Raw genomic sequence first — 19,571 nt, 5'->3', positions numbered from 1 at the left:
GACATGCATATACTATTAATACTTGGAAGATTGAGATAGGAGAATCTGGAGGATAGCCTAGGCCAGAAAGGAAGGAAGGAAGGGAGGGAGGGAGGGAGGGAGGGAGGGAGGGAGGGAGGGAGGGAGGTCGATGGAGATGACTTAGTGTGTGCTATTCTTTCAAAGGACCCAAACTGGGTTTCCAGCATCCACTCAAGGTAGTTCCCAACTGCTTATAAAGTCAGCTCCAGGGACTCCAGCATCATTTTCTCACCTCCAGGAGCACCTGCACACACATGTACATTCACACACACACACACACACACACACACACACACACACGGCATGCACGTATGCACAACCAAAATTTTATTTTATTTTTTAAATAAAGAAATAAGGGATGGAAGGATGGTTTAGCAGTTAAGAGCATTTACTGTTCTTGCAAAGGACCCAGTTTGGCTTTCAGCACCCACTTGATGATTCATAACCATACATAAGCCCAGGACCAGGAAATCTGATGTGTTCTTCTGACCTCTGTGGTCACCAGGCACCACATATGATACACATACATGTATGCAGACAAGACACACATACACATAAAATAAAAAATATATAAATCCTTAAAATAGGAATAAACATAAAATAAGAGAATAAAAGCTAACTATTGTTGTGGTGTAATCTATTCCAAATGTTTGTTATCTATTCATCCACTGATGGGCATTTCTGTTTTTAGCAGTATCAATCCTTGCACACTAACCATCGACATGCAGACAACTCAACATACTGCTTATAATTCCTTTCAAGGCATGCTTGTAATGGGATCACTGGATAATTTGGTTATTATTCATATAGTTTTATATTTACTTATTTATTTTTAGTTATATGTGTGAACGTATGTCTGTGTGTATGCGCAGGTGCCGGGTCAAGGCCCGAGTGGTTGACTGCCTTGGAGCCAGAGCCGCAGGAGGCCATAAGCTGCCCAGTGTGGGTGCTGGGAACAGGATGCCACACTCCGGAAGAGCAAGGATGCTTCCAACCACTGACCAAGCCCTCCAGCCTAGTTATCTGTAGTTTTGTTGTTGTTTTGTTTTGATTTGATTTGACTTTCGAGACAGATCTCTCTACACAGTTGTGGGCTGTCCTGGAACTCACTATGTAGACCAGGTTGGCCTGGAATTCAGAGAGATCCACGGCCTCTGCCTCCTGAATGTTGGGACTGAAGATGTGAGTCACCAGGCCTGACCTTATCTGCAGGTTTTTGAGACATTCCCATACTGTTTTACACAGTGGCTGAATTTATGCAAAAGAGTTGCCCCCTCACCCATATGCCTTTATTCTTTTGTTGTGGTTGTTATTCTCCCATCTCGTTGAGCTGCTTTCTTATAAACTGAACGTTCCTTCTCTAATTTCTATACCATTGATGACAGCATGAGGGAATGATGAAAGACAGATGTGTTTTAGATTTTGCCTGTGTTCCTAGGCATCACCTGTGGACCAGATAAACTGTGTCTTCAGCTCACATTTCATCAGCATCAAGACTTTGTAGTTGAAAAGTCAAGCTTTGCCTTCACAGCCAAGGTCAATCCCTAGTTTTGTAAGCTAGGAGTGTTACTTTGTGGTTCAATTAATTTGTCTTTAAAATGGTTAAGGCACTACTGGCCTTGTCGAATTTTCATCTATGGTCGTAGACCACAGTAATGGTAGGTCACACGGGGCCTATGAGCGGTGACCTACAAGATCCTGATGTAGTTGCCCAAACTCTGCCCCTGCACGCTAGCAGCCTAGAGGCTGAGCAGGCGTCAGTCCTGGCTATTCTCTCACTTCTGAGGAAGCAGAGGCTGCAGAAATCAATATCAAACTTTTGAAGGTCATGGGGGAAGAAAATGGTCTCCCTCAAATGAAAATTATCAAGTGACAAAATCTTAGGTTAGGGTTAAACTTTGCAATTTCAAAACACTATTTTTGTTTGTTTGTTTGTTCTTGTTTTTTTTTTGTTTTTGTTTTTGTGTTTGTTCTTGTTCTTTGTCTATGCCCCCTACCAGACAACAGCCTACACATAAATTAACTGTTAACCTGAGACAGGAGAAGGAACATAGAGAGCAATTCATTGTGGTGACAAAAAACTTGCAGTTTGCCATCCATGAAAGCTGACAGAACAGTACGTTCCAGAGAAAGAAGCAGGTGTGGAAGGAAGTCATTGTGACAGCTTACACCTTTCTCTTCTTGTCTTTAAATGTGTTGTGTGTTTCGGAACTGTGCATGTTTGATGTGAAGTCAGTGTACAAAATTCACATGTTGTGCCAAGTGTCCATGAAATGTGAGCTAAGGAATTTTCAAAGGGAGGACAAAACTCAGTATCAGTGCAGCACACCTGGCAAACTCAAGCAGAGATCACAGCTGCTCTTCAGCGTTTTGTTGGACAAGGCTGGATTGTTTTTGTTTTGTTTTAATTCACTGCTTCATGCTTAGTAGGATCCTGTTGGCATACGAAAACAAGAACAAGTGCTGGTGTGTGTGTGTGTGTGTGTGTGTGTGTGTGAGAGAGAGAGAGAGAGAGAGGAAGCTGACTCCCCCTGTGCTATGGTAGGGAAGTGCTGAAAACTGCATGGTCTTCAAAGAATTAAAATCGCGAAACTGCTTTCTGGGCAAGACTGACACCCTCAGTTCAACCCCTGGGTACCACAGCAGAAGGAGAATACTCCCCAAAGTTATCACTTTCCTCCATCCATGTGCTGTGGCAAACACATACACACACACACACACACACACACACACACACCCATACACACACACACACACCCATACACATACACACACACCCATACACACACACATATACACACACATACATACACACTAAAATCTTTTAATTAAGAACAGAATTAGTGTTGTATTTAGAAACTATTTCTAGGGATATACCCAAAAAGATTGAAAGCAGAGTGTATAACCATAGTCATGGGTGCATTGGCAGCAATTGCCAAAGCATGGAAGAAATCCTACCATGGGCTGACTAATGTAAAAAGAACATGGAATATAGTAAAAATACCAGTCTGCCTTAAAACTAGGGCAGGAGGATTCTGATGGGCTGTGGCGTGGAGGAAACTCAAATTTATCCTGCTGAGGGAATAGTTCCAAGATGAACCTTGGAGACACTATGCCAGTCACAAAAGTACTGTATGATGTCACTCTGTGGAGACGCCTAGGGTTGCCAGCATCATAGACACAAGAAGCAGGTTGTGGTTTGGAGATAGGATCGGAAAATGGTCACAGTGAATCAGCATTGCAATAAAGAGCTCTGTGGATGGTGTGAAGGACACAGTTGGTGCCCACATTGTCACTTAAAATGATTAAAAGGTGGCATCTGGGAAGTTCCCTGTGTTCAAATTTTCTTGTTCTGTTGCTCTCCTTGTGGAGTTCCTGACCTCTCCAGCTCTTACTATTTCCCACTTCTTACATAAAATTCCATTCACTCTTCCCAACAGTTGGCCATCAAGCTCAGCATCTGCTTTGATAGTCTGCAGGGCAGAGGCTTTCAGAGGCCCTCTGTGGTAGGTTCCTAGTTTGTTTCCTGTTTTCTTCTTCTTCTGATGTCCATCCTCTTTGCCTTTCAGGATGGGGATTGAACATTTTAGTTAGGGTCCTCTCTCTTGATTAGTTTCTTTAGATGCACAGATTTTAGTGGGTTTGTCCTATGTTGTATGTCTATATGAGTGAGTATATACCGTGTGTGTCTTTTTGCTTCTGGAACAACTCACTCAGGATGATCCTTTCCAGGTCCCACCATTTACCTGCAAATTTCATGATTTCCTTATTTTTCATTGCTGAGTAATATTCCATTGTATAGATGTACCACAATTTCTGCATCCATTCTTCAGTTGAGGGGCATCTGGGTTGTTTCCAGCTTCTTACAAATAAAGCTGCTACAAACATGGTTGAGCAAATGTCCTTGTTGTGTACTTAAGCATGTTTTTCATATATGCCTACACGAGTAGTATGGCTGGATCTTGAGGAAGCACTATTCCTAGTTGTCTGAGAAAGTGCCAGATTGATTTTCAGAGTGGTTGTACAAGTTTACATTCCCACCAGCAGTGGAGAAGGGTTCCCCTTTCTCCACAACCTCTCCAGCATGTGTTGTCACTTGAGTTTTTGATCTTGGCCATTCTCATGGGTGTAAGGTGAAATCTCATACTCCAACCAAGGACTATTCATGGAGATAACCTAGAACCCCTTCACAGATGTAGCCCATGGCAGTTCAGTGTCCAAGTGGGTTACCTAGTAATGGGAAGAGGGACTGCCTCTGACATAATCTGATTGGCCTGCTCTTTGATCACCTCTTCCTGAGGGGGGAGCAGCCTTACCAGGCCACAGAAGAGGACAATGCAGCCACTTTTGATGAGAACTGATAGACTAAGATCAGAAAGGAGAGGAGAACCTCCCCTATCAGTGGATTTGGGGAGGGGCATGCATGCAGAAAGGGGAGGGAGGGTGGGATCGGGAGGGGAGGAGGGAGGGGCTTATGGGGGATACAAAGTGAATAAAGTGTAATTAATAAAAAATTTTTAAAAAGTTAAAAAAATTGTTTAAAAAAGGTGGCATCTGATATGTATATTTTAACACAATTTTAAATTTTTTACTCCAAATACATGTATTCATTTCTAAACAGACAACCATAGCCAACTTCCTCTTTTCTCTTTTTGACTTTTCTTTAAAAAGTTGGTACTTCCTGGCATTATATCTGCTTCTGAAATTTAATAATTTGTATAAATTTTCTGTCAAAGTTAATAGTTCAGACTTCAATAACATGTTAATTGGAAATTGTTTCTTTGTTTGTTTATTCATTTTATATCTCATTTGTAGCCCTTCATCTCCTCCCAGTCCCATTCTTCCTCCCTCTTCCCCCCATTCCCTTTCCCTAGTCCAGTGAAAGGGGGCGTTCTCCTACCCTACCATCTGACCCTAGGTCTTATCAGGACTGCCTGGATCCTTTTCCTCTGGCCTGGCAAGGTCAAATCGCCAGGGGAAAATGATCAAAGAGCAGGCAACCAAGTTCATGGCAGAGGCAGCCCCTGCTCCCCTTGCTCCAAAACCCACAAGGAGACTGAGCTGGCTACATCTGAGCAGGGGATCTAGGTCCACTCCACACATGGTCCTTGGTTGGTACATCAGTCTCTGCAGGGCCCGCTGGGCTCAGAATTTTTAGCTTTGTTGGTCTCCTTTGAAACTCCTGTCCCCTCCAGGTCCTTCTATCCTCCCTTCTTCCATAAGACTCCCTGTGCTCTGCCCAAAGTTTGGCTGCGTCTCAGCATCAGCTATGACCTCCCATTGGGTGGAAACATTCACCACAGCTTCTAGTGTCTCTCCTGTTTGCCATTCTAAATGGGATTTAAGTATCCTCCCTAGAGTCCTCATTGTTGTTTAACATCTTTAGGTCTGTAGGTGTTAGTACGTTTATCCTATATTATATGGCTAATATCCCCTTCTCAGTGAGTATATACCATGAGTGTCTTTTCAGTTCTGAGTTACCTCACTCAAAATGACCTTTTCTAGTTCCATCCATTTGCCTGCAAGTTTCATGATTTCTTTTTTTTTTTTTAATAGCTGAGTAGTATTCCATTGTGTAAAAGTGCCATAATTTTGTATCATTTCTTCTGTTGAACGACATCTAGGTTGTTTCCAGATTCTGGCTATTACAATTAAAGCTGCTATAAACATAGTTGAGCAAATGTCCTTATTGAATGGTGGGGCATCTTTTTGGTATATGCCCAGGAGTGGTATAGCTGGATCTTGAGGTAGTGCTATTCCCAATTTTCTGAGAAAGCACCAGATTGATTTTCAAAGTGATTGTACAAGTTTGCATTCCCACCAGCAATGGAGGACAGTTCCCCCTTTTCCACATCCTCTCCAGCATGTGCTGTCACTTGAGTTTTTGATCTTAGATGGGTGTAAAATGGAATCTCAGAATAATTTTGATTTGCATTTCCTGATGATTAAGGACACTGAGCATTTCTTTAAGTGTTTCTCTGCCATTTGATATTCCTCTGTTGAGAATTCTCTGTTTAGCTTTGTACCCCATTTTTAATTGGATTGTTTAGTTTGTTGGTGTCTAATTTCTTGAGTTCTTTATATATTCTTAATATTAGCCCTCTGTCAGATGTAGGGTTGGTGAAGATCTTTTCCAAGTCTGTAGGCTGTTGTTTTGTTATGTTGACTTTGCTTTACAGAAGCTTTTCAGTTTGATGAGGTCCCATTTATTGATTGTTGATCTTAGAGCCAGAGCTGTTGGTGATCTGTTCAGGAAGTTGTCTCCTGTGCCAATAAGTTCAAGGCTCTTGCCCACTTTTTCTTCCAACAGATTTAATGTGTTTGGTTTCATGTTGAAGTCTTTGATCCACTTGGACTTTAATTTTGTGCAGGGTGATAGATATGGATCTATTTGCATTTTTCTACATGTAGACATCCAGTTAGACCAGCACCATTTGTTGAAGATGCTATCTTTTTTTTCCCTCGTATGGTTTTGGCACCTTTGTCAAACATCAGGTTTGCATAGATGTGTGGATTTATTTCTGGGCCTTTGATTTGATTCCATTGATCCAGCATTCTGTTTCTATGCCAGTTCTATGCAGCTTTTATTACTTGAGATCAGAGATAGAGCTTGAGATCAGAGATAGAGATACCTGCAGAGGATCTTTTATTGTACAGGATTATTTTATTTTAGCTATTCTGTTTTTGTTGTTGTTTGTTTTCCATATGAAGTTGAGAATTTCTCTTTCAAGGTCTGTAAAGAACTGTGTTGGTATTTTGATGGGAATTGGATTGAATCTGTAGATTGCTTTTGTAGGGTGGCCATTTTTACTACTTTAATCCTATCTTCCATATTCACATTGTGTAGTCACATTGTACCTTTTCTGCTTTCATACTTATTTCATATTTCATATTTATTTTCAGACCTCTGCAAGAGCAACTGCCTAAAGCAGGAAATCAAGCTGTTGGACCTATTGAGATAGTAAGTGAAACCAGGACACAGTGAGTGCATTAAGAAATTGTGGGAATTGACAGTAGCACATGTGATGTTCACATTTGTTTGGTAAGTTACATCCTCTATGTAAAATAGAAAAGGATTCATCATCGTGACTACCACAGTCAGTGTTCCACTGCTGTGAAGAGACAGCATGACTAAGGCAACTCTTATAAGAGAGAGCATGCAACTGCAGTTGGCTTACAGTTTCGGGGGGTCAGTCCATTATCTCCATGGCAGGGAGCCTGGCCACAGAGATCATAGTGGCAGGCAGGTGTGGTGCTGGAGAAGTAGCTGAGAGCTACATCCTGATCCACAGGCAGAGAGAGATAGAGACATTGGGTCTGGTGTGGGTTTTTGAAACCTCAAGGCATACACACAGTGACACCCTTTCTCCAACAAGGCCACACCCTCTAATCCTTCCAATCCTTTCAAACAATTCTATGTCCTGGTGACTAAGAATTCAAATATATGAGTCTATGGGTGTCATTATTTAAGCCACCACAGTGACTTTCCAAAATGACAAAACAAAAACCATCTCAAAGCTCCCCAGTAAAAGATAAGAATATCATGTAGTCTCTGCACAGTGATATCAGTTTTCCAGCAGCATAAGGTTCTGGATGTGGTGGGCATAAATGCTACCAGAGAGCGTTCAACAACATGAACAGTTATGCATGATCTTTGCTATGTTTATATTTTTAAAAGTTCATGTGTGTATGTATATGTGTGTGTGTTTGTGCGCGTGAGCATGCGTGCATAATAATGTATGTTGTTAGTATAAAGTTTTTTTCAAGTAGCTTCTTTAAATTTTTTCTTCTTTTAGAATTTTATGCATGCATATAATGAATTTTGATCAAATATAATTCCCTCTCCTTCAACCTTTTCCCTATCCCACCCACAACTTTTCCTCCCCCCCTCATGTGCCCTTTTATAAAAATCCACTGTGAAGAAGAATTTTAATCCAGCAACCTGGCCACTCTGGCAAGGAATCATATCCAAAGACTGTGTAATCCAGATAGAATACAGAAATACCTTTCTCTTTTTAATTAAATTTTTATTAATTTTATATTAATTACAGTTTATTTACTTTGTATCCCAGCTGTAGCTCCATCCCACATTCCCTCCCAATCCCACCCACTCTTCCTCATCTCCTTCCTGCCCCTCTCTAAATCCACTGATGGCTGAGGTTCTTCTCCCCTTCCATCTGATTCTAGCTTATTAGGTCTCTTCAGGACTGGCTACAATATCCTCCTCTGTGGCCTAGTAAGGCTGTTCCTCCCTCGGGGCATGGGGAGGTCAAAGAGCCAGCCTTTGAGTTCATGTTGTGGACAGTCCCTGTTCCCCTAACTAGGGAACCCACTTGGATACTGAGCTGTGATGAGCTACATCTGGGCAGGGGTTCTAGGTTATATCCATTTATAGTCTTTGGTTGGAGAAAGAGTCTCAGAAAAGACCCCTGGGCCTAGATATATTTGGTCCTTGTGGAGTGCCTGTCCTCTCCAGGTCATACTAACTCCCGCTTCTTTCATATGATTCCCTGCACTCTGGCCCAAGGTTTGGTTATGAGTCACAGCATCTGTTTTGATACGCTATTAGGTAGAGTCTTTCAGGGACCCTCTGTGGTAGGCTTCTGTCCTGTTACTTGTTTTCTCCTATGTCCAATGTCCATCCCATTTGTCTTTCTAAGTGAAGACTGATCATCTTACCTCAGGTCCTCTTTCTTGTTTATCTTCTTTAGGTGTACAGATTTTATTATGTTTATCCTATCTTATAGGTCTAGTATCCACTTATAAGTGATTATATACCACGTGTGTTTTTCTGCTTCTGGGATACCTCACTCAGGATGATATTTTCTAGATCCCACCATTTGCCTGCAAAGTTCATGATTTCCTTGTTTTTAATTGCTGAGAGTAGTATGGAGAAAGGGGAACCCTCCTCCACTGCTGGTGGGAATGTAAACTTGTACAACCACTCTGGAAATCAATCTGGCGCTTTCTCAGACAACTAGGAATAGCTCTTCCCCATGATCCAACTGTACCACTCCTAGGCATATATCCAAAAGACGTTCAAGTATACAACAAGGACATTTTTTCAACCATGTTTGTAGCAGCTTTATTTGTAATAGCCAGAACCTGGAAACAACCCAGATGTCCCTCAATGGAGGAATAGATACAGAATTTGTGGTACATTTATACAGTGGAATACTATTCAGCAATTAAAAACAAGGAAATCACATTTTTCTTAGATCTGTTTATTGTATGTACAGTGTTCTGCCTGCATATATGCCTGTACTCTAGAAGAGGGCACCAGATTCATTACAGATGGTTATGAGCCACCATGTGGTTGCTGGGAATTGAACTCAGGACCTTTGGAAGAGAAGTCACTGTTCTTAATCTATGAGCCATCTCTCCAGCCCCAGGTATACCTTTAATCCCTCTGACTGGAGTACAGACATGCCTTTAGTACAAATCTTTAATCCCAAACAATGACATCTAATCAAGGGACAAACAAAACGATGAACCATAGAAAGATTTGACAGAATGAATCAGAGATAGGATAGAGTACAGTGCAGAAATCCAGTAGAGTTAATGCACTCAGCACAGTACAGTTTGGTGCAGTTCTACTGAGTTTGGGACAGGCCATTTGGTGCAGTTCAGTTTGTGAAGCTCAAAGACAGGTTTTTCCAAGCATAGAAATTCAGCGAGAAGCCACAGGAAGCCTGTTCGAATCAGTTATTTTGGAAAGGGGTTTTGAGACAGAACAACTGAGTTGAACCAGCCAGCCAGAGTTTAGAAAAAACTAGAAAAGGTGAGTTTATTCAGCAGGAAGTCTCAGAGGCCGAAAACATTCCAGGCCTAGGTTAGCAGATGGAGAGTAGAAGCTGAAGCCTTCAAGATCCAGGCTTGCAGAAGATTATATTGTACATAGTCTAGAAGCTCTCAGGCCTAGGCCTAGGGATATGTAAACAGAAATGTTCTGGGTTCAGCAAAAGCCATGTATTAGTAAAGCTTTGGTATGTCTCTCATCTCATCCCATCATCTGAGGAAATGAAAACAACATTCACACCACTGAGTTCACTTGGCGCTCCCCATCTGTGTATGGATGTGGGGTCTTCTACTGGAGTCTGGCTAGCCTCTTAGGGGCATCATCCCTGTAGAAACTGACTCTTGCATTCCCAGAAGTCATCAACTGCCAATCGCTCCTGAGCTAGGGGTGGGACTTCATGGGCCTCTCCTTTCCACGCTGAGATTTTTGTCTGGCTTTTGTGCATGCAGTCCCAACCACTGCGAGTTCATGTATGCCATCGCCTTGCCGTGTCTACAAATACTGCTTTATTGCACTCCTCCATGCCCTCTGGGCTTTCAGACTATTTCTGCTCCCCCATCCACAATGACCCCAAGCCTTGAAAAGAGAAGAGATTGTGATATTGTGTCCCGCATAGAGCCAGTGCTTTGCAGTCTCTTACTCTCAGCGTATTGACCAGTGGTCGGTTGCTATATTAATCACCATCTACTTTAAAAAGAAGTTTCTCCGATGAAAGTTGAGAAATGCACTAACCGATGGGAATAAGTATAGAACTCAGGGGAGAGTTTAAAGCTGTTGAACAGAATTAGTTTCTCTCCTAGAGCCTGCAGCCAACCAAGCCATTGGATTTTTCCCAGCTGACTGCACCAGACCTTAAATCCAATCAGAAAGTGGCTGGTTATGCCCGTGATGCTTGTGCCACTATTGCACCATCAGACATATCTTGCCAAGACAGCTGTTATTGTAGCTCACAGAGTTTACAGATGGATACAACTGTTGATTACTATTATACCCCAGTAGCTGGACTAGAACCTTATAACACTATAAAAGCTAGCCAGAAGTAATGAAGTGTTCAGTGGAGTAAAAAGCACTGAGTGGGGAGGGGAGGAGGGGCAGTGATAGGGCAAAGTAGAAGAGAAATATTGGGAAGAGGTAACTGACACTAAAAACACCATATAGACATGTAGTAGATACATCCACATATACACATGTATGTATATAAGTGTAAAAATGTTTATATGAAGTGACCCTGCAATAGGGAGAAGGTGCCTTCCTGGGGTGGCACAGGCTATTAATTAAGAAGCTTAGTGCCTAGAATTTGGTGCCTCTTTTCATGTGGTCACTAGGGTCCCATAAACCTCCCCAAAACATTACAAAATATTGGCATTGCTCGTAGTTTCCCTCAAGGATTTCAATCTAAAATCCTACTGCTGAAGTCCATGTAATTGAGTTATAAGACATGGAGAAGTCAAGCTGTCATAAAGAGTTTTTAAATAATTAATATGTAAAGCTAGTATAACAGAAAACATACCAACACACGGATTTGGAATTATGTTCAAAGACACTGTCACGCATATCTTCTTAGACATCTCCTCCTCAATACTAATATCCTCACTTAGTTGTCAGAAAATAGCAACTGCTATAGTTTGGTTTCTGGTGCTGTGATAAACATCATTACCAGAAGCAGCTTGGAAAGGAAAGTTTTATTTCAATCTACATGTTATAGTCCATGATCAAGGGAAGGCAGGGCAGAAGCTCAAGATGGAAGCTTGAAACAGAAGCCAAGAAAAAACAAGGAAAATAATGTTGCTTATTGGTTTGTTCTCAGACTCATTTCAGCTAATGTATGTAACAGCCCAGGCCCTCCTGAGTGTCCCCTCCTACATCAATTAACAATTTTTAAAATGCCTCCATAGACACGCCTGCAGGCCAGCCATGGAGTCATTCTTCAGCTGAGGTTTCTTCTCCCAGGCGTGCCAAGTTGACAAACACAGTCACAATGAAACACAGGAGACAACATCTGACTGTTCCAAAAGTTAAAAACCTAAAAGGCACAGGATGTGCGCAACTTTATCAACAAGACAACACAGCCCTAAACATGTGCGCGTGTGAAGGACAGCGATGGGTTTAGTAGTGCTTAGGTGTGGGTGCATGTACCTGTGTGCATGTGTGAGTGGGTGTGTAATAATGTTATAGAAGAGATTGTGAATTCAAGAGAGACTTGGTGTAATGTGAGGTGACTTGGAGAGAAGAGAGAAAGGAGTGAGAATTATGTAAAATTAATTAAATGAAAATGTATCCATATATGAAATTCAAATTTTTAATTAAAATAAAACAAGATAGTCCACTACTGATGAAGGACAGAGTGCTGAAAAAATGCTATGGCTGCTTCATAATTTCTGCTGAGCAATTGCAGCGAGTGACCAACAACAACAACAAACAGTTTGCATACACAAAATATGTCCTGAGCCTGTCTGGTGTTATTCAAATCTAATGTACTTCATCGTGCATTCCATTCTAACCCTCTCTCAACAGGACGAGAAAACAACGACACAGCTATAACTTGTGGTTTGTTTTGGGATTGGTATTTTGGAGGAACTGATAAAAGATGGAGTATTTAATGTTTGGCTTTCGGACACTGCATCTTACTACAGACATTCCCGTAAATTATTATTGATCCTTGTTTACAAGATAAACGTTACTTGAGGGCAAATTTAATGTAAGAAACTTCAAATAAAAATCAAAAATGTAACTCTTCACATTTTATCAGGAGGGTGACTAAGAGCTAAGGATAGGTCCTTGTTTATGTGCTTTTTACTGTATTAATAAAGGCATACTCGTGGTTTTACAATTGGTTTTATCTCATAATGTCTTGGTTAAGTATCATTTGCTTCGTGGAAAAAGCTATAGGTTGGCAGTTTTGCTTGAACCTTAAAACAGTAACATGTTCACACTTTGTTTTCTCAGTTCCGCTTTGCTGATAATCTGGACATCTTCCTCATGACTCTGGGAATACTGGCATCTGTGGCAAATGGAGCCACTGTTCCTTTAATGTCTCTGGTTTTAGGAGAAATAAGTGATCATTTCATTAATGGATGTCTAGTCCAAACTAACAGAAGTAAGTACAAGATCTTTCTGTATTACTAGGGACTCAAACACATTAAATAATCAGACACTGAGTTTATAGATTATTATAAAACAATGTTTATATAATATGTACTTGTCTACATTACTTGATATTAAATAATCAAAGTCAGTATTAGAGCTCTTCAAAAAAGAATCACCAATAAGATGTGTGTCTGCTGATACTCCAACCAAGGACTATGCATGGAGATAACCTAGAACCCCTGCACAGATATAGCCCATAGCAGTTCAGTGTCCAAGTGGGTTCCCTAGTAAGGGGAACAGGGACTGTCTCTGACATGAACTCAGTGGCTGGCTCTTTGATCACCTCCCCCTGTGGAGGGAGCAGCCTTACCAGGCCACAGAGGAAGACAATACAGCCAGTCCTGATGAGACCTGATAGGCTAGGGTCAGATGAAAGGGAAGGAGGACCTCCCCTATCAGTGGACTTGGAGAGGGGCATGGGAGGAGATAAGGGAGGGTGGGTGGGAATGGGAAGGGATGAGGGAAGGGGCTACAAGTGAGATACAAAGAGAATAACCTGTAATTAATATAAAAAATTAAAATTAAAATAAAGATGATATGTGTCTGCATGGCTAGATAAGGGTGGAGAGAGGGGAAAAAAAGGAAAAAAGAGAGGAGAGAGAACAGAAAAGGAGAAAGGGGGAAAGAGAGGAGATGGTGAAGAAAGGGGAGGGATCAGGAAAGGAAGTGGTTTACAAGACTATGGAATCTGTCAGGGAACAGCCAGTGTTCCAGCTCGAGTCAAAAGGCCATTTGCTGATGGCATATAAGAATCATCTGAGATCCTCTTCAGCTCAGTTTGTCTCTAGAAGTTTTGATCCTGTTCTGTCAATAGTTCAATCAAAACCATGGGCTATTTGCATCATTCATCTACAATGTCTCCTTATGAAGAAGAGATCTGAAAGTTAAGTGTGACTAAATCTTTTGGTTCGCTAGCTCTGTGAAGGTGTTTACCTAGATGTGGACTATGTGGCATTATCAGTCATAATTCAGTAATGAGGCCGCAAAGAGCATGCAGAAAAGTGTATTACGAAGGTCAAAGACCACAGTAACAGCACAGAAGAGGAGAGACCTGGCAAAGAACCAACAAACATGCTTTCATGCTGCACATGTTAGTGGCCATATTTCATGCATCCCTCACAGCAACTACTTCAGGGTAACATCCTTTAAGGTAGCATCTCAATTACTGTATTATACCAATGGTTCTCCTGTGCCAGGGTGTATTATGTGTGGTTTAATAGCTATTTTAAATATAGTAATTCCCCAACTTTACATAGGTATCCCAAATTCCACATAAGTATCCTTATAAGCTATTTATTGTGATGGAGACAGAGACCTCGTTAAAACCTGCATCATCTCTTAGACACTTGCCTAGCTTTTGCGGTGTGCTTTCCTTTGTGCCTACCTGATTTTAAACAGGCCATGCCTTTTTATCTTCTACTCTCTGGAAAATATTTCAAGTGCTTCCCTCCTAACTAAGTGAAACTAACCCATTGCTTCCATTTCTGTGCCTTTCCAAGTGATAGTTTCCTCTCTAAACAGTTAGAGGTTTTTGTAATTTTAATGACATAAGGAAACTAAACACGTGTAAAATTAAAGGTTTATTCTTTATAAGGTCTGGAGAGATGGTTCAGCGAGTAAGAGCACTCACAATATTCATGTGAGAAAGGACTTAAGTGTGGATCTCAGCACCCACGTGAAGGGCAGGGTGTGTGATGCGCACACACACACACCATATACATATATATACACACACACTATATATATATATATACATATATATACACACACTATATATACATACACACTGTATATATACATATATATACACAAACTATATATATACATATATATACACACACACACTATATATATATACATATATACACACACACACACTATATATGTATATATAAATAAACTCAACGCTGCCAGAGCAGAAACAGGGAGATTGCCACCAGCCTAGCTCCTTCAGTGAGAAAATATGTCTTAAGGGAAAAATTCAGAGTGATCAAATAGGACACCTGACATGTTCCACGTAGGCCGGCACATACACTTGCACATGTGTGAATATATCACACACACACCCCAAATGTGTATGCAAAGAATGAGGGGGCCCCTGCCATTGTCCAGGCAGGGAAGTGAAACTGCGAAGAGATGAGAATGAAAACTCAGTTCACATCGACTAACACAACCTGGATCAGACTTCAGGGAGTCTAATGCCAGGCAGTTCTGTGTCACCGTGTTTAAAATATGGTACAGTTTTGGGGGGAAAGATGTCCAGACAACAATCAGTCTCATTCCAGGTTTCCAGGCAACAATCAATCCACCTACAGATGCACAATAAAACTTAATGCACGGCTAATTAGAAACACCTTCACAAAGCACATACAACTTTGTAAAGATAAAGGTCTAGGGAGGGAAAGTCTAGCATAAACATTCTGGGAAGCTTGGGTAAGGCTCTGTCTCTATAGAAAAAAAGCAGAAGAGGTCAGCCACCACAAATAGCAAAAGGGTCACCAGGTCATTAAAAACATCCACTCCCAGCTTTCTGGGTAGGAAAACAGGTATTTAACCTCCTCCGTTGAGGAGATGCCCATTGTGTGTTTAACATTCCTGGCTTGCCTAGTGATCTGTGGGCAAGAGACTTTTGTGCCACCAACACAAGAATATAACTACTGTTGTGCATACTGATCCACCAATTCACCGAGTAGATAATGTGCTAACTATCAGACCTGTCTCAGAGAAGGTATGGTCAAGCCAGTAGCCGAAGGCGTTCTTCTTGGGAGTATTCGTTTTGTTTGAGGTGTTCTATAATTGATTTGTCCTAATTTCTGTCTTGGTTTGAATGAGAATGGCCCCCATAGGCTTATGTATTTGAATCCTTGGTTCCCTGTTGGTGGAACTGTTTAAGAAGGATTGGAAGGTATGGTCTTGTTGGAGGAAGTATATCATTGGAGGTTGGCTTTGAGGTATCGGGAGAATCAGGAGCCCAGGGACCACACAGCCTGAGAGGAGGCCTCTTCAGCAGAGGCATTACAGCCCTGTGGGAGGCTATTCCCGGAGGAGCCAGAGTGCTGCAGGGTAAAAGCTCCCCTTTGATACTCCTCTGCTTCAGTGTTGCAGTTCCCAGGGGAAGGTACCCCAACTGAACTGAGGAGCTCAGAAGCCTCAGACTTCACTTCTTTCCTTCTTGGCTTCTTGGCTTCTTCTGATGACAGGGTCACATCAGGCAGCAAATCTCATAACAGCGATTTATTGGGAAGATGAATCCAGAGGTGGCTGCCCCTGCTCCTGGGAGAAGACAGCAGGGAACCGAACACTAGGCAGGGCTTATATAGAATTTCTTAGGGGGTGAAGTTTTCCAGGATGGAGTTTTCCAAGATTAGGATTGGTGAGATTTCAAGTCCTGAGTTTGGGAGAGCTCAGGGATTGGTGGGTTTCCCTGTGGGAATGTTGGGATTTTTCTTGTAGGGCGGGGTCTGGGCACTTTCGGCCTCTGGGCTGGGATTGACAGTTACAGCCATTAGAAAATGACTGTCAGGAAGTCTGGGGGACAGGCTGCTCCTCAGGCAGCGGGTTGGCCACTTTCCCGCCTTGCGGGTTTACAAAGTATAGCAAGTTTACAAAGAGAGTCCAGAGGAGGAGAAGCTTGCCCTGCTCTTGAGTCAGAGCAAATAACCCACACAAATGAGATGATTCAGAGGGTCAAGGTTCTTGCTCTTGAATCTGATGACCTAGGTTTGATCTCCAAGACTCACGTGGTAGAAGGAAAGAATTAACTCCTGCAAATTGTATTCTGACCTACATACACACTAAACAAACAAACTACATAAACAAGTTGAAAGGATGAAAACTTTGGCATATGATGGGAGGGTTCACCTGCTGTGGGCCTGAGGTAAAGCAAAACATCATTAGGAATGAGTGAGGAAGAGTTCACAGCAAAGCAAAAATGTTTACTTCATGATAAATAAGAGACAAAGGGGACAGAGAACAAGCTGAGCTGGCGGCCACCTCTTCCTTCTGCTTTTGTTCCACGTTGACCCTAGTAGCTGGCACTGCCTGCATTCAGAGCTAGGCGTCTCTTTCAGCTGTTGTACCTTAGGACAATTGTCCCTGCAAATGGCCTCACAGACACACACAGAGTGCGCTTTACTAGTTCCCAGCATTTCTCAACCCGAACGAGATGACGATGGTGATTAATTTAGATAAGTTTTTGGATATTTTTGTTATATGATAGCACATTATTAAAGAGACATCTGGAGGCTGGGAAGGCAGCTCAGTGGCTAAGAGCACGTGTTGGTTTTGCAGACGATCTGAGTTTATCTCCCAGCACATCACAGTTCCAGGGGACGTGACACCCTCTTCTGATCTCCATAGGCACCTGACATGCAAGAGGTACATGTACATACATGGAGGCAATACTATCCTACACATAAAACAAAATAAGAGAGACCTTTAAGGAGGAGGAGGGATATGAAGGGGTATTCTTTCAACATTTTAACAATAGTTTTGTTAATTATTGACCTTAATTTTCTGGAGGATAATAAAGGAAGATAATTTCTCATGATCAAAATAAAAATAGTAACTATCATTGAATAAAGTTTCCTTTTTGTGCAAACATTGAACTTTTGCAAAGATTACTTCCATTAATATAATCTCAAATTTGAGACTGCACTATTTCTATGCCAGTGTGATATCATTTTAGAAGCAGTATTATCTTTAGCAGCTCTGTTGAATCTCATTTAACATTTCTATTAAGAGTTATTATCTGCTTTCCTCCTGCAGCAATTTTGACTTTTGAAATGGGCTAGTTAAAATTATGTATCTCAGTTCCATAAATGGAATGAGGGTGTTGACTATTCACATATAAATAAATTCACAGACATATTATGTGAGATGTAAGAGATGAAGAACTTTAAACTCTGCAATTCTTTCCAAATGTTTATTATAGATGTTATGAAACATTGGGTACTAATTATGGTTTTGTGTTGTTGGCTAATTCAGAAATTTAGATATTGCTAATGATCAATGATATTTTTCCAGAAGATGCAAAAAAAAATTTGCATCAAAGACTCACAACCAAAGATTGTTTGAAACAGTTTTATTATTAGTTCTTTTGGTTGTAACCCACTATATTTCGATGAAATTTATGTCCATTTTTGCCATGACAACTTTAGAACTTTCCCACATAATTCACTTCTTATGTTTTCTAAATCACTCTCTGGGACATGTTAAATTTAATTCTAAAATGCATAATCTTGGGCAGAAAATAGAATGCTATTGCTGTAACTCTCCTGGCTGTCAGTTGATTATTGAAGGTAGCCTAGAGAATTCTTTCCAGGTGTGAGCTATGAGGTCTTAGTTTTCACCTTTGGAAAATATTTCTTGAGAGAAGAGATAGTTCTTGCAAGTTCTTCTTTAAAAAACATAGGCATGAAGGGGTCATGGATTCTGAGGCACTGATTCTATTTTCTATAAAAGCAAACAAGGAAAATTGTGCTTTTAGTTTGGAGGGATATATAAAACACTGCGGCTAATTATTAATTGATTTCCTTTATAATTTAAAAGACAAACCTCTTTTACAGCGAACTATCAGAACTGTTCTCAGTCTCAAGAGAAGCTAAGTGAAGATATCAGTATGTAAGTCCACACGAATTAAGTTTCTACTCTTTGCATGCTACTTTATCCAATACTTACAAGAAAAGCAAAGTGTTTGGTGTGCCAGCGTGAGGACCTGAGCTCCCAGCACCCTGCAAAAGCCAGGCACTCAGCACTGGGGAGAGGGAGACAGATGGATCCATGGAGCTCACTAGCAAGAGAGTCTAGTCAAGGTCTTAGCAAGCAAAAGGTCTTAGTTAGCAAAATAAGATCTTATTTTTTGAGACAGTAATGAAAGAAAAGAACTAATGTTGACCTTTGGCCAATGTGGGTGAATGCACACATGTGTGAGAACATACAGATAAATATTTTACACATACAAAAGAAGGCGCCGTCTGCTGGCATTCAGGAGTGCCGCAGTCAGAACACTGCATACATGATACGTAAATCAATCTTTTTAAAAAACAAAACAAAAAACAAGCAAGCAAACAAACCCCAGAATCTGTGTAGCTGAGGCTTGGAAGTCTCCATGGAGCTCAAGCCAGGCTTGAATTCATGATCTTCCTTCTTAACCTCCAACCAGGGGCCAAGTTATGAGAATGTGCCACTGTGCACTGTGTAATATGTTAGCCACAGCCACATGGGTCTACAAAGACAAGCTAATTGAAGTTAAATAAAATTCTAAATTCACTTTTTCAGTCTCCATCATTTTTCATTGACTCGGGTACACCTGTGGACTGATGTTCTGGGAAATGCACATTTTTAAGAGTATAATATTGTCTTATGATTGAGCTGACAGAAATTCTGGATACACATTCTTTCTCAGATTCTATACACAATTGTTTTCTTGTGCTAGTCTTCATTTTCTTAAAGCACAAAAGTTTTACATTCTGATGAATTTTAATTTATTGAGTTGGTTTTTTTTATGGATTTTGCTTTTGAATTTAAGACTTTGAGCAACCGGATTACTATTTTCTTCTCTAAGTTTTCATGGTATAGCCTTACCTGTAGACCTGTGGTCCAT

At 41.1% G+C, this 19,571-nt stretch overlaps 1 protein-coding gene across 1 annotated transcript in view; it reads left to right on the top strand.

Moving 5' to 3' along the window:
• Positions 1-19,571, top strand: part of Abcb5 (ATP binding cassette subfamily B member 5) — a 95,980-nt gene that overhangs the window by 842 nt on the left and 75,567 nt on the right. The window contains exons 2-4 of the mRNA XM_021657065.2: positions 6,925-6,982; positions 12,767-12,917; positions 18,535-18,589. Coding sequence (XP_021512740.1) covers positions 6,925-6,982; positions 12,767-12,917; positions 18,535-18,589 — 264 coding nt within the window. The remainder of the gene's footprint in view (positions 1-6,924; positions 6,983-12,766; positions 12,918-18,534; positions 18,590-19,571) is intronic.

This window comes from Meriones unguiculatus, chromosome 7, assembly GCF_030254825.1.
Source record: "Meriones unguiculatus strain TT.TT164.6M chromosome 7, Bangor_MerUng_6.1, whole genome shotgun sequence".
Taxonomy (NCBI): Eukaryota; Metazoa; Chordata; class Mammalia; order Rodentia; family Muridae; genus Meriones; species Meriones unguiculatus.
The sequence above is the reverse complement of the archived record's forward strand: the minus strand, read 5'-3'. Positions and strand labels throughout refer to the sequence as shown.